The 21,041-nt window shown below is 43.1% G+C and overlaps 1 protein-coding gene across 1 annotated transcript in view; it reads left to right on the forward strand.

Moving 5' to 3' along the window:
* Positions 1 to 21,041, forward strand: part of LOC308081261 (intermembrane lipid transfer protein VPS13A-like) — a 167,121-nt gene that overhangs the window by 120,139 nt on the left and 25,941 nt on the right. Inside the window, exons 53-68 of the mRNA XM_080457648.1 lie at positions 365 to 496; positions 759 to 892; positions 1,445 to 1,519; positions 3,676 to 3,811; positions 4,092 to 4,149; positions 4,448 to 4,619; positions 5,258 to 5,408; positions 5,520 to 5,666; positions 15,307 to 15,388; positions 15,508 to 15,577; positions 16,232 to 16,349; positions 16,634 to 16,747; positions 17,155 to 17,285; positions 17,602 to 17,683; positions 17,874 to 17,987; positions 18,129 to 18,204. Coding sequence (XP_080313774.1) covers positions 365 to 496; positions 759 to 892; positions 1,445 to 1,519; positions 3,676 to 3,811; positions 4,092 to 4,149; positions 4,448 to 4,619; positions 5,258 to 5,408; positions 5,520 to 5,666; positions 15,307 to 15,388; positions 15,508 to 15,577; positions 16,232 to 16,349; positions 16,634 to 16,747; positions 17,155 to 17,285; positions 17,602 to 17,683; positions 17,874 to 17,987; positions 18,129 to 18,204 — 1,792 coding nt within the window. The remainder of the gene's footprint in view (positions 1 to 364; positions 497 to 758; positions 893 to 1,444; positions 1,520 to 3,675; positions 3,812 to 4,091; positions 4,150 to 4,447; positions 4,620 to 5,257; positions 5,409 to 5,519; positions 5,667 to 15,306; positions 15,389 to 15,507; positions 15,578 to 16,231; positions 16,350 to 16,633; positions 16,748 to 17,154; positions 17,286 to 17,601; positions 17,684 to 17,873; positions 17,988 to 18,128; positions 18,205 to 21,041) is intronic.

Consider the following 21,041-nt stretch of genomic DNA (forward strand, 5'->3'; position numbering starts at 1 on the left):
GCCAATCACAGCGCGTCTGCAAAGTTTGAAGTTAATTTCATCATGTGTCTCGCTAGCCAATCACAGCACGTCCTGCAAGGCTTAGCCTATGGGCGTGTTTTCCACAACATGGCGTCACAGCGAAAGACAAAGAAAAACTTTCGCCACGGATGGGTCCTAAACCCTCTTATAGGAGCGGTTACACCGCTCAAAAACACTGGTTTTCAGTGCCTTTTTAATTGATGGTGAGGTCTAACAGTTGTCACTCTTAATGGATGAGCACTCGCACTATAAAATAGTTGGACTTAGATATGAGATATATTTGATTTCAGGTAACCAAGTTCACCCTTAATTATTTACTGATCTTATTTGATATAATCTTCAGTCAGTCCTTCCATTCTGGCCTGAGAAAGATGCCAAGCACTTGAACATCCAAGTTGAAGGTTGTGACTCTCCTCCTCGGATCATTGACTTCACACAGACAGAGAACTGCTTATTGCTGCCTCTGGACAAGACTGTGAGTGGAAAAGTGCACATATTCTGTACACACATCTTCAAGCACACGTGACAACAAAACTTTCATTCACATACTGTATGTATTTTTTTTACGAACATTGGGTAGGTGTCCAAAATATCTTACCTTCCAGGTTCTGACTTTATAATTTAATTTGATTGATTGTCCGTTATAGAATGAGATTATGTCTACTCAAAACAGTGTTCAGCATTTCCTGATAAACTTCGGCATGCAGACTCTAGTTTCATTGGTCCCTGTTTTCCAGCTGGGCGGGATCACGGTGGATGTGAACATTTCGGAGCACTCTACTGTGATTCGATTCTCTGACTACCATGATGGTGCAGCTCCCTTCCTCATCATCAACCACACCAAGGACCAGTCTCTACAGTTCTGCCAGAGGTGAGAGAAAGAGCAGGGAAGGGGAGGTTGAGGACCCACGGGGCAAGGGAGGGTATAGCAGGGTATTAGAACTAAAAGGATGTGTGGGGAGAGGTGTCCTCGATTTATTTCCACTATTAGTAAGAGCCAGCAGTTAACCAAATACAGTAGGTGTTAATGTATTACCCCTGGAAGGCTGAAGATATCAGTTTAAACCAGATGAAAAATAACAGGGAGGATCAAGATGAGGGGAACTTGGTGAAAGGAAAGTACTTAATGAGTCAGCCGAACTGTAAAATCTATCAATGGATAAATGCTTGCCTGCTCTGTTTTATACCTGCACCTGTACAGTATGTTGTGTATTTTATTGTCATGTAAAGACATTGCACTTTCTTTTTGTGGGTTAATTGTCATTATTAGTGCATGAGATGTTCTACTTCCCCCAACAACACATTTTAACATTGTATATTTAGTTTATTAATGCTGAATTGTTTTTATCAATTTGCCATCGCTTTATCTAATGACCTAACTTGTTTGTTTATATTGATTTGTTTTATTTGTTTTTGTACTTAGAAACTCATCTGAGTTTGACCTGCTCGATCATCTCGATGAGCTGCTCGACCTCTCCTTCGATCAGCTCATATACAGGTAGAAAATAATGACAGCTCTGACACTCAGATAGGGAGGGAGACAGAGAGAGAACGTGTGGAACAGATGGATGGAAGGAGGAAGAAGAATAAGTACAGTTAGTGCAGTGCGTGAGGTTATGCAGTGAAACAATTTCAAAAAGTCATGTCTACTCAGAGAGATACAAGTAGAGGTGTGAAGCTGAAGAAGATGGGAAGTCAGAGGAGTGAGGGCCCTAATACATCACATACAGTATTGGATGTAGACAGTAGGAGTATAGAATTGGGCCAGGTCTAGATGTAAAGAGTTGACGGGAGACACCTCTGACTAAAGCTAACATAGTGGGTGGAAAAGGAGATGATGGAGGGAGGAGAGGAATAGGGGGTTCCTGCTGTACCAGAGGCTACAGTTTCAGGACATGTCTTGGTATTGAATGAGCTGTATACAGTATGTGCAATTTCAATACAGGTGATAACTTATTCCATCTACCATGCCTAGCTGCTCGCTCATGTGTGCCTCATGACCCTCATTGTCATGAAACTGCAGCCACTCATACTACAGGAACTCAGTGATGGAGGAGAGTTACAGATAGCAAAGGGAGGAAAGCATATGAGGAATCTGACCACATTATGCACAGTAAGTGAAGTGATGATACAGTATTTGTTGAAGGTTAGTTTATTGACTGACAGCCTACTGTGTGCCGAGTATTGTCAGATCTAAGATCCTAGTATCTACAGGCAGTGGTGGAAAAAGTACTCAAATTCTTTACTTAAGTAAAAGTACCAATACTGCAATATAAAAATACTCTGTTACAAGTAAAAGTCCAGAATTCAAAATTTACTTGAGTAAAAGTACAAAAGTATTGGCATCAAAATGTACTTAATGTACCAAAAGTAAAAGTGCAAAATATTTGAAAATAGCAGATCTACAAGCTCACAACGCGTCGCGATGTGACGCGTTGTGAGGTTGTAGATCGGCTATTTTCAAATAGCCAAAGTATAAAATGGGGTTAAAGTGGTTAATGTATGTTTCATTATATCATAATTTATATCTGAAAAGTAACTAGTAACTAAAGTTTTCAAATAATTGTAGTGGAGTAAAAGTACAATATTTGCCTCTGAGATGTATTGGAGTAGAAGTAAAAGTACTGGAAATTGGAAATACTCAAGTAAAGTACAAATACCTCAAAATTGTACTTAAGTACAGTACTTAAGTAAATATACTTAGTTACTTTCCACCACTGTCTACAGGTATGGAGACATCATTGCTTTAGCTCAGACTTGGTTGGGCTGCCTAATCTGCTCCATATCTTTACCACAATGAGTAAACGCACTCAAGCCTTTACATGGTCATACATACCGCTTGACACCATTGTTAATCATAGTTATGTTTCTTGTTTAAACAATAAACAAACAAATAAAATATACTGTGTGTGTGTGCGTGCGTGCGTGCGTGCGTGCGTGCGTGCGTGCGTGCGTGCGTGGTCGGTCGGTCGGTCGGTCGGTCTCAGGAAGTGACTTAACATACTGTAGACTTGTGTGTCATTGGAATAGAGTAAAAGGAGCACTTTAGACATTCATTACTGTGACCTTTGACCTCCTGTCAAGTGTTCTTTACTTTTACAACTGATGTTTTTGGCTGCAGCTGATTGGAGGGGATTCTGCCAGTAGAATCGGTTTTCTTGCTTCTGTACTGTTGCTCCGTCCAATGGGATAAGGCGTCCGCCGTCTGCTTAACCAATGCTTGTTCTGACCCTTGCATCCCCAGTTCTTTTCTGTTACTTTTTCTCATGTTCACAGCTTCTCAAAGCATGAATTAAAATCAGAATCAGAATGAACTTGCATTTGTAACTTTTTCCTCTTGGATCAAAGGAGACGCTTTCGGTGGTTCCATCATTGTAGCATCATTTTTGCTGTTGCATCATTCCGTTCCTGTCTGTTTATGGGAATCTTCTGTTTACACTGTGGAATGTCAAACGTGTTTTTTGGATTCTGCGGTCCTTGTAGATGTAGATTCTTGGTGGCTGCTGGGCATTACATGGTTTCATTGTTGCCGTTGTCTGTTTACTGCTACTGTCCTGTAAGGTAAATGTTTTCCTGGGTTCATAATGGTAGCACCCTATACCTATTCTGACCTAATGTATTGGTGTTGGCATTTTTGTGTGTGCATGCATGTAGCTCGCAGATGGGGGAAACGAAGGAGGAGTTGGAGCCAGGGAAAGCTGTGTACTACACCTGGGCTGAGCCCACTGGTTCCAGAGAGCTACGCTGGACATGTGGCACAAGTTACCATGGCAAACTGAAGAGTGAGGAGGTATCCACCAATGTCTGTCTACCGATATCCAGACCAATATGTACTCCCACACTCCTATTCATCAATATATGGCAGAAAATGTGCTTCTGTCGTTGCATTAGATCCATGGGCACATTTTATAGGATAGAACATTTTCTTGTAGGATAATCACACACACAAAGAGACACACTCCACTTTCTCCTGTCTTTAAAGAGAGAGAGTGTGTGTGTGTGTGTGTGTGTGTGTGTGTGTGTGTGTGTGTGTGTGTGTGTGTGTGTGTGTGTGTGTGTGTGTGTTTTAGGACTTATGTGTGGACCTGGATCACGAGGGGAAACTTTTCCTGATCTCCTTCTATGAAGGTACCGTATAATACATTTACTGTATGCATGTAATTCACTCAACATTTGCATTGAATTCAATGCCTGTGTGTTTTGTTTCACCATAATACAAAGGGTTCATTTTAAAGTGCATTTTAAGTGTATGGTCCAAACTACTCAGGAATTCAGGTCAAGTCATTCACTACTGAGTAGTGAATGACTTGACCTGAAAAATGTCCATGCACAATCAAATGGAGTACTACATTTGACTGTGCATGGATATTTTTGGGGTTCTTTTTTACGTAATTATAATTATTTGGTTTGACTGTCGATCCTGCAGGTCTCCAACGGGTGGTGCTCTTTACAGAAGAGCGTCGGATCTTCAAGCTGATCCAAAATAGTGAGAAAGCTCAGCTGGCCGAGCAGGAAATAATTATGTCTCTCCAAGATGTAGGGGTGTCTCTGGTAAACAACTCTACCGGCCAGGAGGTTGCTTACATCGGGATTACAAGGTAGGCAAAAACACTAGGTTCTTTTTGCCATGTTTCCAGGCCAAGAAAACGGCCTTAGCGTCTGGCTACGGCCCCCCTATAAAACTAAACAAAAAACGATTATAGAGAAACGTTTTTGGAAATGTTTGAAAGATTTTGTAAAATGTTTACAGTAATGACATGCCCAAACTAGGAACATCATGTTGAAAGTGGTTAAACTGGCACAATAATCTTATGAAATGAATTTAAATGAAACTTCTTATACTGTATATAACTTAAACATTTCCTCTCCTTTACAATTGGCCCCCAATGCAGTTATAATTTAGTCACAAGCTTTTGTTAATGCTTTTCATTGGTTAAATATTCATAAAACGCACAGACAGACTTTAAGACCACTTTAAACTTAACCTACCTATTTTGGGCATGTCGTTAAGCGAAATGTTAAGCAATTTTTCTAAAATTGTGAGAAAAAAAAAAGCTCACAATGTGTTGCAATGCAACACGTTGTGATCTGCTATTTTCACAAATTTTGTGTGACACCGTCACGACAAAGTATAACAATACAAGGTTTCTGCCCGACAGCGATGATATACTGTATATTTGAATACAAAAGAATTTCACAAACTACTGTATATCCTTTCTTTCTCTACTGTGTACAGTTCTGATGTGGTGTGGGAATCCAAGCCGAAGAAGTCCAGATGGAAGCCACTGAGTGGTAAAGACACAGAGATGCTGGAAAAAAGCTACAGAGAGTATCTGGACAGTGAGCCCATAGACGACACCATAGTGGATTTGGAAAACAACTTCCAGGTTTGATGTCAATTAGACCCTTTAGGCCCGAAAACCCTGATCCTGAAAAGGTTGGGAACCACTGCTGTACAGCATATGAACCTTTGACAATACATCCATGTTGTCTCCCAGGTCTCCCTGACACCCAACGGCATGAACATGAAGATGCTTCAACCAACAGAAGCTCCTCTCAGGAGGAACTTCCTGCCTGGGGTGAAGGTGGAGTACAGCATCTCCCCGCGACAGAGCACCTACCGTGTCCAGATCAACCGCATACAGGTGAAAACAACAAACAGACAAAGAAACAACTTGTACAGTATACTGCAAATTCCTGAGTGTTCATTTAACTCTGAGAGTGTACAAATGTAACCAAATGGTGTTAATTTGGTTACATGTGTACACTGAGTTACAAAAATGTAAAAATTAACACACAGAATTATAGAGAAACGCACAACTTCTGGTCAGATGTTAAGTGAATGTCTCAAAACCTTATCCAGATCCACCATCTTGTACTATGCCCATTCATATGTTTTCCTCTACTGCATCTTGAGTCAGTTTGTATAGAGTACAGAGGTCCTGACGTCACTCGTTCATCCCCTGGTTCGAAAAGTAATTTCTCTATGGAGAATAACATATCATCATAGAATCGTCTCATATAAGAATTGGGGTCCAAAAATAAACTGTCTCTGAGAAATTGTCAGGGAGGAGGCTCTGTATCATTTATGATAGTCAGTCACTAACATTTGATACAGTCTGTTTATACTGTCCTCTCCATTGTGAGGCAACAACAGTTTGACAGTTAGCGAACAATAAAGCTTTAAGCCAGTCCAGTGTTTTGTCTTGAAGTAGCTTTTACTTTGAATAATTTTGTAAAACTGAAAAATACAAGACATACAGAAAATATTCAGTGAGTTACTTCAAATGTAAATAAAGCACTGTGCTGAATATTAACATTGTATTAAACATAAAGCATTTATTTATCTTTTATACAGGTTAGCAGGTAACAAAAGGTAAGTAGTAGGTGAGTATGTTAAATTATAACCTCAAACTACAATGAATCAACATCCATGAATTCTACATAAAGCTACAGGTAAATATTGCAATAACAGGTAGGTATACATTGTGTAAGTAGCATTTAAACATAGAAACATGACCAAGTAACACAAATGCATCACAAACTATTACTCACAGACATTATGTTGACCAAGGCTGAAGGTCTGCAGCCAAACTGAGCTGCTTTTGGCTTTGCTGCTAGTATGCAAGCTGAACCCAATAGGGTCTATTGGCACTAATTGCCACCCTGTGCTACACATAAACCCAGTGCTATGCATAAAACGTCCAGCGGGTGGTGTAGTTTTCTAAACAGAATAAATGGGGTTCAGAACACTCCCCGCATGGCATAATAACATTCATGCCACTATTCTTAGGCACTATTGTCCTTTGTCATGTAAGAGCAAGATTACTTAACTGACTGGGCGTAGAGTGGGCTCTTGTCTCCATTTCTTCCAGAAGGCATCCGCCAGACTCTGGACTTGTTTCCACTGGCTTTTGTAGAGACAACCCAGTTCAAAGTCTCCAGGAGGTGCTGGCGTCACACTTGCTTTCTGCCTAAGAAGCCTGGCTGGTGAAAGAACTTTAGGTACCTCAGGGTTGGAGGAAACCGGAACCAAAGGTCTGTTGTTCATAATAGCCATGACTTTGGCCTTAAGTGTAGTTAGCACTTCATGAGTGAGACGTATTTTGGGTGCTGACCTGTTACCATGGTCAGCTGGGTTTTGACTGGAGGCCACACAGTTCCACTGCTCTTCTTTGTGTTTGGGTAGTGATCTGCGTGGCTGAGGAAATGGCAAAGGAGTGTTTCCCAAGTCTTCGTTACCAGTGGTTTTGTGGGTCACTGTACTTTTCAGGCACCGTTTAGGGTTGAAAGGCTGCAGAGCTGAGAACTCATGTTTCTCTTTTAGGCAGATGGTGTTACTACAGGGGCTCAGAAATGGTGCTCTACCCTTTGGTAGCACATTTGTCTTGTAGACGTTAACGCTTGCCGGCTTGTGAACTCCGCCGAGGCATGTTGTAGGCATGTTGTAGAGATTGAAAAATTCTGGCTTTGCCAGGGACCTGTTACTCTGATCATCAAGGACCACATATATTTGATGAGCTTTATCTGGGTTATTGGCTGGATAAACACTCACCAAGCTGATCTTGGCACAGGACCTTGGCCTGGGAGCTTTGTTGCAGATGTCAGTGCATTTAGCTGTGATTTCTTCATTTGTGTCGGACTCCCCGCCATACTCGCTCTGAGTCGGGGGCACCTCTGTAAGCCAGGGAGCGGGCCCAGGGTGTAAGGCAGAGATATGTCTCTCACTGTCGCACTCCGTGCATTTAACCGTTGCCTTACAATCTTTTGCGATATGTGCAGTGGATGCACAGCATCGAAAGCAAATATAGTTCTCCTTCAGGTAAGTTTTCCTGTCTTCAATGGACTTCAGTCTGAATCCTCGACACCTGGACAATGGATGTGGTAAACTATGAATTGGGCAATGCTTATCAGGTTCCTGCTTTCTGTCTTCTGCATTTGCTGCAATGGTGGGGTTTGGTGATGTCACTTCGGTTTTCCTCACTGTCACAGGTGTCTTGCGCGCATTCCATCCAGGAGGTTCAGGCCGTAAGCCACTGGACATAGTGAAAGCAAAGCTCGGATCGTTACGTGTCTTTGCCTGGTTGTTAATGAACCTCACGAAGAAACCAAAAGGAGGAAATGAGACCTGATTCTCTTCTTTATATCTGGAGCCCTGTACGATCCATCTCTCTTGCAAACCGTAGGGGAGTTTCTCTATGATAGGATTGACTCCCATTGCTGTGTCAAGATATGCCAGCCCAGTCAACCTGCCACTGGACTTAGCTGCTTCTACTTCCAGTAGTATGTCTCCTAGCTCCATCAGCTTGTGAGCTTCTTTGTTTGTTATTCTGGGGAAGTTCTCGATCTTTTTTAGCAAGGCATGCTCTATGAATTCAGGGGAGCCATAAGAGTCCTCTAATCGCTGCTGTATCATCTGGACTCCTGCCTCTGGATTGTGTACATGCGCTGCCCTGATACGCTTTGCTTGGAGGGAGGACTCAGGACCCAACCATCTCACAAGTAGATCGAGCTCTTCTCTTGAAGTCAGACAGAGTTCTCTGGTAAGATGCTGAAAGGACGACTTCCAGGCCCAGTCATTTTCTGGGCGGTCGTCAAACTCCAAAAGACCTGAATTCACGATCTCTCTTCTTGACAGGTACCGTACAAGATCAGTATTCTGAGATGTCTGTAATGCATGCTGGTGTAAAGAGGAGGCATCATCTTGGTTGTGGGACATGCGGTTTGTCACCATTGGAGCATTATTGGCATGTGTTGATCTTGGAGCAGAATATGCTTGTCTATGGTTTGGATGAAGCTGCTTTGTTGACAGCTGTGTTGCAGTGTTGATTGGAGTTGCTTGCATTTGCTGAAGCTGCTGTGTTGATTGCTGTGTTGCAGCAGTGTTGATTGGAGTTAAGTGCATTTGCTGAAGCTGCTGTGTTAATTGCTGTGTTGCAGTGTTTATTGGAGTCGACTGCATTTGAGAATCTGGAAGATTTTGTAGAGCGTGCTCTTCCAAAGAATGTCTATCTACATAGTCTCTGGTACGCTGAGCTGCATCTTCTTCCTTCATCTGTTCTATAAGATCACGTTGGTACACTTCCATATCTGCTGCTGCTTCATACACTTCTGCTTCCTTGGAGGCGGCTGTTGCCTCTTTGTGTTGCTGCAATACATGTAGCTCAGCTTCCATCATAGCTTTTTGTCTCATGATGTTGGCTTCTTGTTCAGCAAATTTGACCCTCACCCGTGCTGCCTCCGCTTTGGCTCTGAATTTGGTTGCAGCAGAGGCTAATGATCTTTTTGAACTCCCTGCCGAGAGAACTTCTGATCTTGTCTCATAGACTGAGTGCATTTTGCTCTTTGCATCACTGGGTGGTTCCTTTTCTGCACCTGTGTGCTGTTCCATTGTGCTGTAGTAGTGAGGTATTCACAGTTCTTTTTGTTCTTCGCCCGCTGCGCTGATGTCTTTTTACTATACTGTCCTCTCCATTGTGAGGCAACAACAGTTTGACAGTTAGCGAACAATAAAGCTTTAAGCCAGTCCAGTGTTTTGTCTTGAAGTAGCTTTTACTTTGAATAATTTTGTAAAACTGAAAAATACAAGACATACAGAAAACATTCAGTCAGTTACTTCAAATGTAAATAAAGCACTGTGCTGAATATTAACATTGTATTAAACATAAAGCATTTATTTATCTTTCATACAGGTTAGCAGGTAACAAAAGGTAAGTAGTAGGTGAGTATGTTAAATTATAACCTCAAAGTACAATGAATCAACATCCATGAATTCTACATAAAGCTACAGGTAAATATTGCAGGTAGGTATACATTGTGTAAGTAGCATTTAAACATAGAAACATGACCAAGTAACACAAATGCATCACAAACTATTACTCACAGACATATGTTGACCAAGGCTGAAGAATGTTTGTGGTCTGCAGCCAAACTGAGCTACTTTTGGCTTTGCTGCTAGTATGCAAGCTGAACCCAATAGGGTCTATTGGCACTAATTGTCACCCTGTGCTACACATAAACCCAGTGCTATACATAAAACGTCCAGTGGGTGGTGTAGTTTTCTAAACAGAATAAATGGGGTTCAGAACACTGTTATTGGCGAAAATTTAAAGGTAGGGTAAGTGATATTTTTTGGTTAAAACAAAGGGTATTTTGTTAAAAGGTTAAAATACTATATTCTGATGGTAATCATTGCTATAGAGTGTTTTTTCAGTAACAGATGTCTCCCTGTCTCTCCAGCTCTTTAATAAACAGAAAATACATTTTTCGGTAGGTGTCAAAATCTCAGCCAATCAGGAGAAAGTACCAATTTTTAAGCTTAATTTGTATAGTGTTCCAGTTCCAATTTTGCCTGCTCATTTCTTAGTGTCATCACTTCCAATTTCACTTGTTTAATCTGTATCCTGATTGAGTTCTCTGTCCTGGTTGGATAAAATTGGAAATGAAACTAACTACTGAGTTCCCCCTGCCTTTGAAGAAAATAAGTCATATGAGAGCTGGAAAAATGAGATTGAAATGTGGAAACGTGTTACCGAACTGGATAAGAAGAAACAAGCTTTGGCTGTTGCTCTATCACTGACGGGAAGAGCTAGAGATACAGCTTTGGAAATACCTGCAGATGATTTGAATAAAGATGATGGAATGAAGACACTTGTAGAAGCATTGGATAATGTATTCTTAAAAAAAGAAAAGGACCGAGCATATGATGCGTATACGGACTTTGACAAGATCCGGAGAGAAAATTACATTTCCATGGCGGACTACATCGTTAATTTTTTAGACATCTCAAACAAAATGCGCAAATTTGACATGGTCCTACCCGACGCTGTTTTAGCTTTCAAGTTGTTGGACACAGCCACTCTTGATGTTAAAGATAAACAGCTTGCGCTTACAGCCTGTTCAACTCTTACATTTGCAAACATGAACTCAGCTCTAAAAAGGATTTTTGGAGACAAGACTGTGTCACCCACATGCAGCGGGGGAATTAAAGTGCGTCAAGAAGAAGCTGTTTTCTATCTGGATCAAAGAAAAGACGGAAACAGATTTCGTTCCCAAACCAACCACGGGAGGGCGCCATTGGGCAGCTCAAACACACCAGATTTTCGTTCCCAAACCAACCAGGCCACTGACTGGCACAAACCCAGTAGACAGGTATGGCAGGAGAACAAAGTGTGCAATTTGTCAGAGTACATTCCACTGGGTTAAGGACTGCCCAAATAAGGCTGAGCATGTTAAACTGACAGAGGAAAATGCAGAGGCAGAACAAATTGGACAAATTGAAGAGTGTAACATTACATTCTATAAAAAAAGTAAAAGTCCCAGCTAAGATAGGCCAAACCAGGTGCCACATAGAGACTGAGGTGGTCCCAGTGGACATTCCTTTACTACTAAGCAAAACGTCACTTAAGAGGGCAAAAGCAGTGCTTGACATTGAGAATGATAAAGCCACAATGTTTCAGAAACCAGTGCCTCTTGAGATTACCTCCTCAGGACACTATTGTGTCAGCATAATAGACAGAGATTGCACAGCCACTCGTGAGAATGAACCCCAAGCTGATGAGGTTCTGGCCATAACAGATGGCATGAGTAAAGATAAAAACACAAAGTCTTGGTGAAACTTCACAAACAGTTTGGACATGCCTCAGTTGATAAACTTAAAAAATTACTGATTAGTGCTGGAAGTAATGATGATGAGAGCATTGCTATTCTGAAAGACATTGTAAGCAGCTGTGAAATATGTCTCAATTACAACAAACCTAAGCCAAAGCCATCGGTTGGTCTACCAATGGCTTCAACATACAATGAAACTGTGGCAATGGATCTGCATGAGCTAGAACCAAATGTGTGGTACCTCCACATGATTGATCACTTCACCAGCTTCAGTGCTGGTAGCATTGTGACCACAAAAAAATCCAGTGAAATTGTGAGGCACTTTATTCATTGATTGGTTGATGTACTTTTATTTAGTAAGACATGAGAATCACAGTACATGGAAGTACAAATTCACGATACAAGGTCTACTAAACTGGAAGACTCATTAAGCATGCAGCTTGTTTAAGATGAGAACCCCATGCACACAAATCATGATGACATATAAGAGACAGACAGATATACACACTACTATACAGAATGTCATACAATCAGCTTTCAGGTTACTGGTATGAAGAGAGAAAAAATATATATACAAAATAAGAAAATGAAAGAGGGGGGGGGTAGGGGGGGTAGGTTAAGACTTAGACAGGGGCCATTTTCGAATTGCAGCCTTCTGAAGGTGTATCTTTAGGGCAGTTTTGAAAGTGAGTAGGGTTTTACACTCCTTTACTCCTTTTGGTAGGGCATTCCACATTTTTGATGAATAGCATGAGAACGAGTTAATTCCCTTAGTTGAGCCAAATCTGGGTTGAACATGATTTGTGGAGCTGCCTCTGGTGTTATGATCATGGACTTCATTAACATTTTGGAAGTATTTTGACAAATACAGGGGGATCCCAATGTTGTGGTGTATCTTGAAGACCAGGCCCATAGCAAGTTGCTGTACTCTGTCCTCAACCCTAAGCCATCCAATCCTAGCAAAATGAGCAGGGGTTAGATGGGTTTTGTGATTGAGGCCAAGAAGTAGCCTTACAAGTTTGTTTTGGGATGTTTGGAGCCTTGTTTTTAAGGCCTTGGAGGTGTTGTGATACCATTTTGTTGTGATACCCATACCATTCCTGGGTGAGTGTTCATGGAGCCCCATCTAAGATTTGAGGAAATGAGAGACATGGTGTAAGTAGCATTTAAACATAGAAACATGACCAAGTAACACAAATGCATTACAAACTATTACTCGGAAATGAGAGACTTGGCTGAGAACTTTAACATTGAAGTCAAAACCACTGCTGCCTACAGCCCATGGAGTAATGGATTGATAGAAAGACATAACCAGACCCTTACAGAGATTGTATTAAAGGTAAAGAAAAGCAGTGGATGTGACTGGAAAGCAGCCCTAGATTGGGCCTTGATGGCAAAGAATACAATGCACAATGTACACGGATTTAGTCCATACCAGCTAGTGATTGGACAAAATCCAAACCTACCTTCTGTTCTGGTTGATAAACCACCTGCTCTGGAAGGTACCACCATGAGTAAAGGGGTAGGACAGCACATTTCAGCTTTACATGAAGCAAGGACAGCGTTTACTGAGGCAGAATGCTCTGAGAGAATCAGGAGAGCTCTGCGCACACAGCTTCGTCCCACAGATGAACAGTACGAAACTGGAGATAAAGTGTACTACAAAAGAATGGACTGCAATGAATGGAAAGGCCCTGGGGTGGTAATTGGACGAGACGGGGTGGTAATATTCGTTAGACATGGAGGCACCTATGTCCGGGTGCATCACTCACTGTAGACTACGCAAGGCCAAAGATCACTACACTGACGAATCTGGTGACAGCCAAGAAAGTCAGACAGAACTTAATGCAGCAGAATGTGACATGGACAATGTTGTAGATCCACCTAATACTGTATCTGGGGATGTGGACAGTGTGCCTGACACAGAGAATGCTGCAGGGGGCTCTAATAACGACAGAGACAACAATGAGCATGATAATGATCCATCCAACCGACAACCTCCTATCATAAGAACAGACTGTAGCATGAATCTAAAGGCAGGACAATTCATTAAGTATGTGGAAAGAGACACTGGAATTTCACACACAGCGAAAGTGCTAGGTCGAGTGGGTTTGTTGATTTTTGGGGGGGATAATTCGGTTATTTCGGTTAATTCGGTTCGCCTCGCGCTCGCGGTGGTCGCGAGGTGCGGGGGACTGGACTGATTTTATTATTTATATTAAAAATAAAAAATGAAGTTTTTTTTTTTTTTTTTTGGCTGGACTGAATAGTGGGGGGGGGGGGACAGTGTCCTTTAATTAAACAGGCGCCGGCGCCACTGCCTGATGTTATGTTTGATACATGTGTCCTTGCAGCTAACATAAAACATGCTACTGTGCAGATGTGACACGACATGACACAAACAAGGTGGTGAGAAAGTTGAAATCAAGTGACACTGAAGTTTCAGAACCTGGGAAAAGACAGTTCTCTAAAGCTAGTAGTGTTCAGTGATGCCTCACTGGGAAACCTTCCAGACGGAGGCACTCAAGGGGGACATCTCATTGTGCTGATGGGTGAGGAAGGAAGATTCTCACCTGTTTATTGGCAGTCAAAAAAGATCAGGAGAGTCGTCCGAAGCAAGCACTCTTGCTGGAGAAACTCTTGCCCTTGCAGATGCTGTTGACAGTGCCATTTCTCTATCTGACCTGCATGCAGAACTTACCACAGGGAATGTAACACAGCGTGTCTTACAAATATTGTGTGTCACTGATAACCACTCCCTTGCAGATGCCATAAAGTCTACTAAATCAGTGACAGAGAAAAGACTCCGCCTTGAAATAAGTGGCATCAAGGAACTTCTTCAGAGCAAAAGAATCCAACAGATACTGTGGGCACCTACAGGAGAGCAGCTCGCTGACTGCTTAACAAAACGAGGTCCTAAAGGCACTCAGTGTTGGAGTATGGAAACTGGAATAGAGACTATTCAGTTTGTGAAATTTTTTGGACAGTTTTGTGTTGGTCACCATGTTCTTACTTTCATATGCTTATGGACATTAATAATAGACATTGACCTTTTCTGTTAAAAAAGAAAAAACTAAAGAAAAGTGGGAGATTGTAAATGTTCTATTTTTGCATTGCGCATTATTATGGTACCTACGGTTCAGCCACTCTATTAGTGTGTTTACGGTACCTCCCAGCGAGCATTGCTGTATGCGCGGGCCCATGTAGGCAGTCTATTATGTGAAATGGCGGTGGCCAGAATGTTGTTGTGTTGCCTGAAGTTCGACTGAGTAAACAGTAAAGTATACTAATACAAATAAGAAGGTTGTCGTTATTGAGTCATCACCTAAGAGTAAAATCGTTGGGGTCATTTTCATTTGTTTATTTTTGGAACACAGTTCTTATTTGACGCGATATTAAACACGTCTATGGGAATTCAGAACGGGGGGCGGGGGGAACTGCGACCCAGGTAGAATGTGTAAATTACGTCAGACTTCGGTGCTCTATTTTCAATGCGCTCAGAGAACCATGAAAAATGGTACCATTTCAGTGTGCGACGTAAAAGTTCAAGAAATAAAAACAGATAATCGCAAATTAGTATAAAAGCTAAATGAATACAAACACAATTATAAAATGTTTCCTTTCCACACAGATGCTAGGACTGATGTCCTAATCCCTTTTTCTTGTCCCCTATAGATCCAGAATCAACTGCCAGGATCCATCTTCCCATACGTCTTCTATCCCGTCAAACTACCCAAGTCCGTCACCATGGACTCAGGTCAGTCTGTCTGCCTCTGATACAACACTGTTTAGATTCACTTTAGATGCTATTTCTTTGTTTTACAGTATTTGATGCTTCAGCCAGTGTGTCACTTAAGCTTTCTCTATTTCTTCCAGAGCCCAAACCCCTAACGGATATCTCCATTGTTACCAGAGCGGCAGGACATTCTAACATCTCTCGCATCAAGTAATTGTTTCTACAACCAATGTTTACACATCTTTATCTTTCTCTGTACTGCATTTGTTCTGTCACACATCCATATGGACTCTCCCGCTCTCCTTATTTGTTTGCAAATGGCTATTTTAGCCTTTTTTTTTACATTTTTGAAAATGTTTTTGAAAATGTTTTCGCCCATACTAACAACAGCCAAAATAGGGACGCCTGGTTCAAAGCGGTTAAGTCGATCTATGGGTTTTAGTCCGTCTATGAGTTTTATAAATATTTGAACAATGAAAAGCATTAACAACAAACACAGGTTATTTTTCATTTATTGAAAAGTAATGTTTTGGACATTTCCACCTAACAGCGTCAATATGCTTTTTTGCACCATTCTTTTTGACACCTGGATCAGAGTGTAATCTTGTTTCTAATTCTCAGGTTCAATTTCATACCCTAAATCACTATTTCATATTGTATTATAGGCTACTGTATCAGCAAGGCTTGCATTTCAGCCATATGTTGGAATACACACAAAAAAATCCAAATGTGTTAATTTAACTCTGAGAGTTTACAAATGGACCATTTGGCTCCACACATCATACTTGCACTGCGTACAATGGCTTGAATCGTTGTTTTCAAGGAGCCTTTGAAATGATTGCAGATGTGCACTGTCTACCTCAGATACTTCAAGGTGTTGATTCAGGAGATGGATTTGAAGCTGGACCTGGGTTTCCTCTATGCAATCCTTGATCTGTTCACACCCGAGAACACTGGCATCATCACAACGTCAGAACAGGAGGTCTGTTGAACACACATTATTATATAAGTTGTTTTCTTTATTGTCACATGCACTTACAATACAGTTGTGGCAACATTGCATGCGGTGTCATTCTTGTTCTTAGAACTTTATCAACAGTGTCACAACAAGAGACAATAAGATAAATAATACAAGAATAATTCATAATAAATAAATAAATAATATAAAAGGCACAAGCATTGTATCAGCTGATACAAAATTATACCAACATTTGAAATGATAAGGTTCCTACTGTATGTGTGCATGCATTTGTGTTATTCCACAAGGGGGAGCTGTTTGAAAAGGACATAGAGTATATAAGGACAGAGTTGGGCCATGTCTCTGCTGCAGACACCTCTCCTATCAGCCTCTATGAGTACTTCCACATATCCCCCATCAAGGTGTGTACTGTATGACTGCATGCATATTTATTTGACTCTATTTCAGTTTTATCCTTCATATCTCTACTGCAATAATACAGTCAAATTAATACATGCTTTAAAAGAAAACGATTACAAATGTACACTGCATTAGTGTGATTCCCTTTTAGGCTAGTGGGATTTCAATGTCCCCCAAAATCATTGTCATTGTCAAACATTATATTTACTAATGTATAACTGGGATTTGAACCTGTGTGCCAAACAGCTTAACCACTAACCTAAAGGAGAATCCCCCCTTTAGCCGGGGGAGATATTAGGCTTTTGGTCTTCAGGCAGAGGCTCTGAGACACCGTGCCACCCTGTCAGTAATGCTCTTTTGATTCCTAACTGGAGAATGCCTGGGGTAATCATGTCTTTTGCATTTCCAGCTGCACCTGAGTCTCTCTCTGAGTATGGGTGGAGAGGACGGTCTGAAGGAGAAGAGATACCGTAAACAGTCTCTATACCTGCTGCTGAAGAGTATAGGAGCTCTCACTGACGTACAGGATGTTGTCTTCAAGTAGGGGACACCTTTCTTTATGTATTGTTTTTATTTTTTATCCGTGACAATTTCAATCTACTTTTCACATTCTCACTTGCTTCATTTCTTTTTTGTTCAAGGTTTTTTTATTTTATATTTTCACATACAGGTCTATAATAATGAGCATACAAAAAACAGTGAATGTATGTTAACCCTCCCACCCCCCCAAAGTTCACGCTCCGAAAGAGCCACAACCCTGGTTTCTCCTTGTACCATTAAAACAAAAGACAATACAGAAAAATAAGACACAATTGCTCACTTGCTTCATTTCTAATGGTTGTGTTGCTTTTTTCAGACTGGCCTTCTTTGAGTTGACCTTCCAGTTCTGCACCACCCAGCAGCTCCAGTGGGAGGTTATAGGTCAATACACCAAGCAGGTACAGCACAGAGGATACGCACACACAAACACTGGGACAGTTTGTGAATAAGCCCCTGCTCTTGTGTACTTTCAGTCCATTAGTTACGTACAATGTAAGGTTTTAAACCTGGACGCCAACTCATGACTCATCATCTGTGCTGTATGACTCATCAATGTATTTGTCCTGTGTCCATGTTTGTATATCCCAGGCCCTCAAACAAATGTATGTGTTGGTGCTGGGTCTGGATGTGCTGGGAAATCCCTTTGGGCTGATCAGAGGGCTGTCTAAAGGAGTGGAGGCCTTCTTCTATGAGCCCTATCAGGTATATTTTTCATATTCATAAAATGGCTTTAGGGCGATACAACTTGCTCACCCAGTAGTGCTGATTTCCTAAAGTAAAATACAGTACACCTTTATGCTTCCTTTATCTGTACTGCAACTGTTGTTGTTTGGGGTTTTCTAGGGAGCCATCCTGGGGCCTGAGGAGTTTGTGGAAGGCATGGCTCTTGGAGTAAAAGCTCTGGTTGATGGAGCTGTAGGTAAGCACTGGGCACGCTTTGTATTAATTTCTTCATCCGTTCACTTCCTCTCATCATTCTTGTAAAGTGGTGTCGGATAAAGAATATTATCTGCTGTTTGTGTGCCAAACTGTAGTGCTATACATTGATTCCAGACCATTTTTGACAACATTTTGTGAGCAAAGTTCAAAATGTTAAGCTCTCTTCTCTTCTCTTCTCTTCTCTTCTCTTCTCGTCTCGTCTCGTCTCTTCCTCCCCCCTCGTCTCTGTTGTGTATGAGTGTACCGTAACGTGTGTTGCCAGCGTACATGTTGGTTACCCAGTAAAGACGGACCTAAAGCTCACCCTTCTAGTAGCGTGCCTTATTATGTGTATATACCATTGGCGACAAGGATGGAGATGACTTTCTCACCGCCTCCCGCTTTCTTATCGTTCCCGGGCGAGCCTCCTGTACCATGGACTCGCTGACTGGGGTCGTTCGAGACCTACATCACGGCTCTGGGACTCACGGACGTAAGCGATGCACGGAAAAGGGCCATCTTAATCCACTGCCTGGGCACAGAAGGACAGCGGATATTCGCCACTCTTGGGACCGCCGAAAAATATGCAGACTGTGTCACATTACTATCTGGACATTTTGCAGCCCCACAAAGCGTTATCCTCCGTAGGATTTTGTTTCGCCAGCGCCGACAACGTGCGGGTGAGTCAGTTCACCAAAATGTGGCCGATCTGAGGGGTTTGGCCAGCCTGTGCAAGTTTGAAGCGTTACAAGACGAAATGATTAGAGACCAGCTGGCCGAGCACACAAACAACCCAAAGGTTCGTGAAAAAATGATAATGTCCCCAGATGACCTGACTCTCCATAAGGCTGTGGAAATAGCTTTTCAACTTGAGACAGCAGAGGGGTTTGCCAGGCAATTGGCTTGCGCCTCATCTCCACTGCCTGCACTCACAGCACAGCAGGTCGAGTCCCCATCGCGTTCAACTAGCCCTGATCTTCTCCAGGACGCTTCCCAGATAAACTATGCTGGACGACAGCGCCCCCCAGGTCAGCGCTGCAGTAACTGCGGCTCATCATCTCATGCTCCCAGAGCCCAAAACTGTCCCGCCAGGGGCCAGCGTTGCCAACGTTGTGGTAAACAAAACCATTTTTCCAAGGTTTGCCGTTCTGCCCCGGCCACCACCCCACGGCAGCCTTTCTCAGCTACTGACCCTGCACCCACGACTACTATACACTCTGTGAGTGCTGCTCGCCGGCCGTTCAAGGTGTGTACTGTGGAGCTTGATGGCGTGTGCCTGCCGTTACTGCTCGACACTGGGGCTAACGCGTCCCTCTTGAATGCGGCTACAGTCACACATTTTTTCCCACACCACACGCTTGCTGCACCGTCCAAAGTGCCCCTCAAGGGTTATGGTAATTCCAAGATTAACATTGTGGGCACCTTCAGCTCTGCGGTGCGCTATGGCACTAAGACTGTTTCCTCTTTCACATTCCAAGTGGCAAGCCACGGTGCTAACCTCATGGGCCTGGACTTGTTCACTGACCTAGGTTTTGTGCTCATGGATTACAGTGGGCTCACTATCCACCACGTTGATTCGCTGTGGCCCCAACAATGGCCTGGACTGTTCGCTGGGCTGGGTTGCCTCACTGCCTTTAACCACCAGCCCCTCCTCAACCCTGATGTACACCCTGTCATCCAGCCCCTGCGACGCGTTCCTCTTGCCCTGCGCGACGAGGTGGCTGGAGAGCTCAACAACCTCTTGGAGGCAGGCATAATTGAGCCAGTCAACGCGGCACCATGGATCTCGAATCTGGTGGCTGTGCGGAAGAAGACAGGGAAGCTGCGCCTGTGCATTGATCTCAAGGCAGTTAACAAGGCAGTCATCCCCGACAAGTACCCGTTGCCTACAGCGGAAGAACTGACCACACAGTTCCATGGTTCCACCATATTCACAAAGCTGGATCTTCGGCAGGGCTATCTGCAGGTTCCTCTACATCCTGACAGCCGGAGTCTCACCGCCTTTGTCACACACATGGGGGTGTTTCGATACACAAGGATGCCTTTCGGACTCAGCTCGGCCCCCAGCTGTTTCCAGAAAATCATGGCCACCATACTAGCAGGCATCCCTGGGGTAGCGATCTACTTGGATGACATTGTGGTTCATGGCTCAACGCCTGCTGCCCACGACGAGCGCCTTCGCCGAGTCCTCCATGTCCTTGCCAGCCAGCACCTCACTCTGAACGGGGACAAATGTGTCTTCGCCGTGCCTGAGATAGAGTTTGTGGGGTTCCGCCTGAATGCCAAGGGCCTCCGTCCACTCCAGTCTAATGTGGAGGCTGTGCTACGCCTCCCTGAGCCTGCCTGTCCAGCCCAAGTGGCCTCGTTCCTCGGAATGACAGCCTACTACTTACGTTTTCTCCCTCAGTATTCGGCCACCACAGCCCCGCTGCGCGAGCTGTTGAAGAAGGACGCACCATGGGTTTGAACCCCTGCCTGTTCAGACGCCGTCCAGCAGCTCAAAGTCCAGCTCACCTCGCCACCTGTGCTCGCACACTTCGACCTAGCAAGCCCCACACTCCTCACCTGTAACGCCTCCAGCACAGCGCTGGGGGCTGTGCTGTCCCAGATCCACGCTGGCGTTGAGCGGCACATCGCTTTTGCCTCTCGGGCTCTAAACTCAGCAGAACAAAAGTACTCAGTGGGGGAACGGGAGGCCTTGGCTTGCATCTGGGCGAGCGAGCGTTGGCATATGTACTTGTATGGCCGTTCCTTCACACTGCGGACGGATCACCAGGCCCTCACAGCTCTGCTCGCAACGTCTGACACAGGGCATAGGCCACTCAGGATCCATCGCTG

The sequence above is a fragment of the Gymnoscopelus braueri genome (genome assembly GCF_963280865.1).
Source record: "Gymnoscopelus braueri genome assembly, contig: SCAFFOLD_130, whole genome shotgun sequence".
Classification (NCBI taxonomy): domain Eukaryota; kingdom Metazoa; phylum Chordata; class Actinopteri; order Myctophiformes; family Myctophidae; genus Gymnoscopelus; species Gymnoscopelus braueri.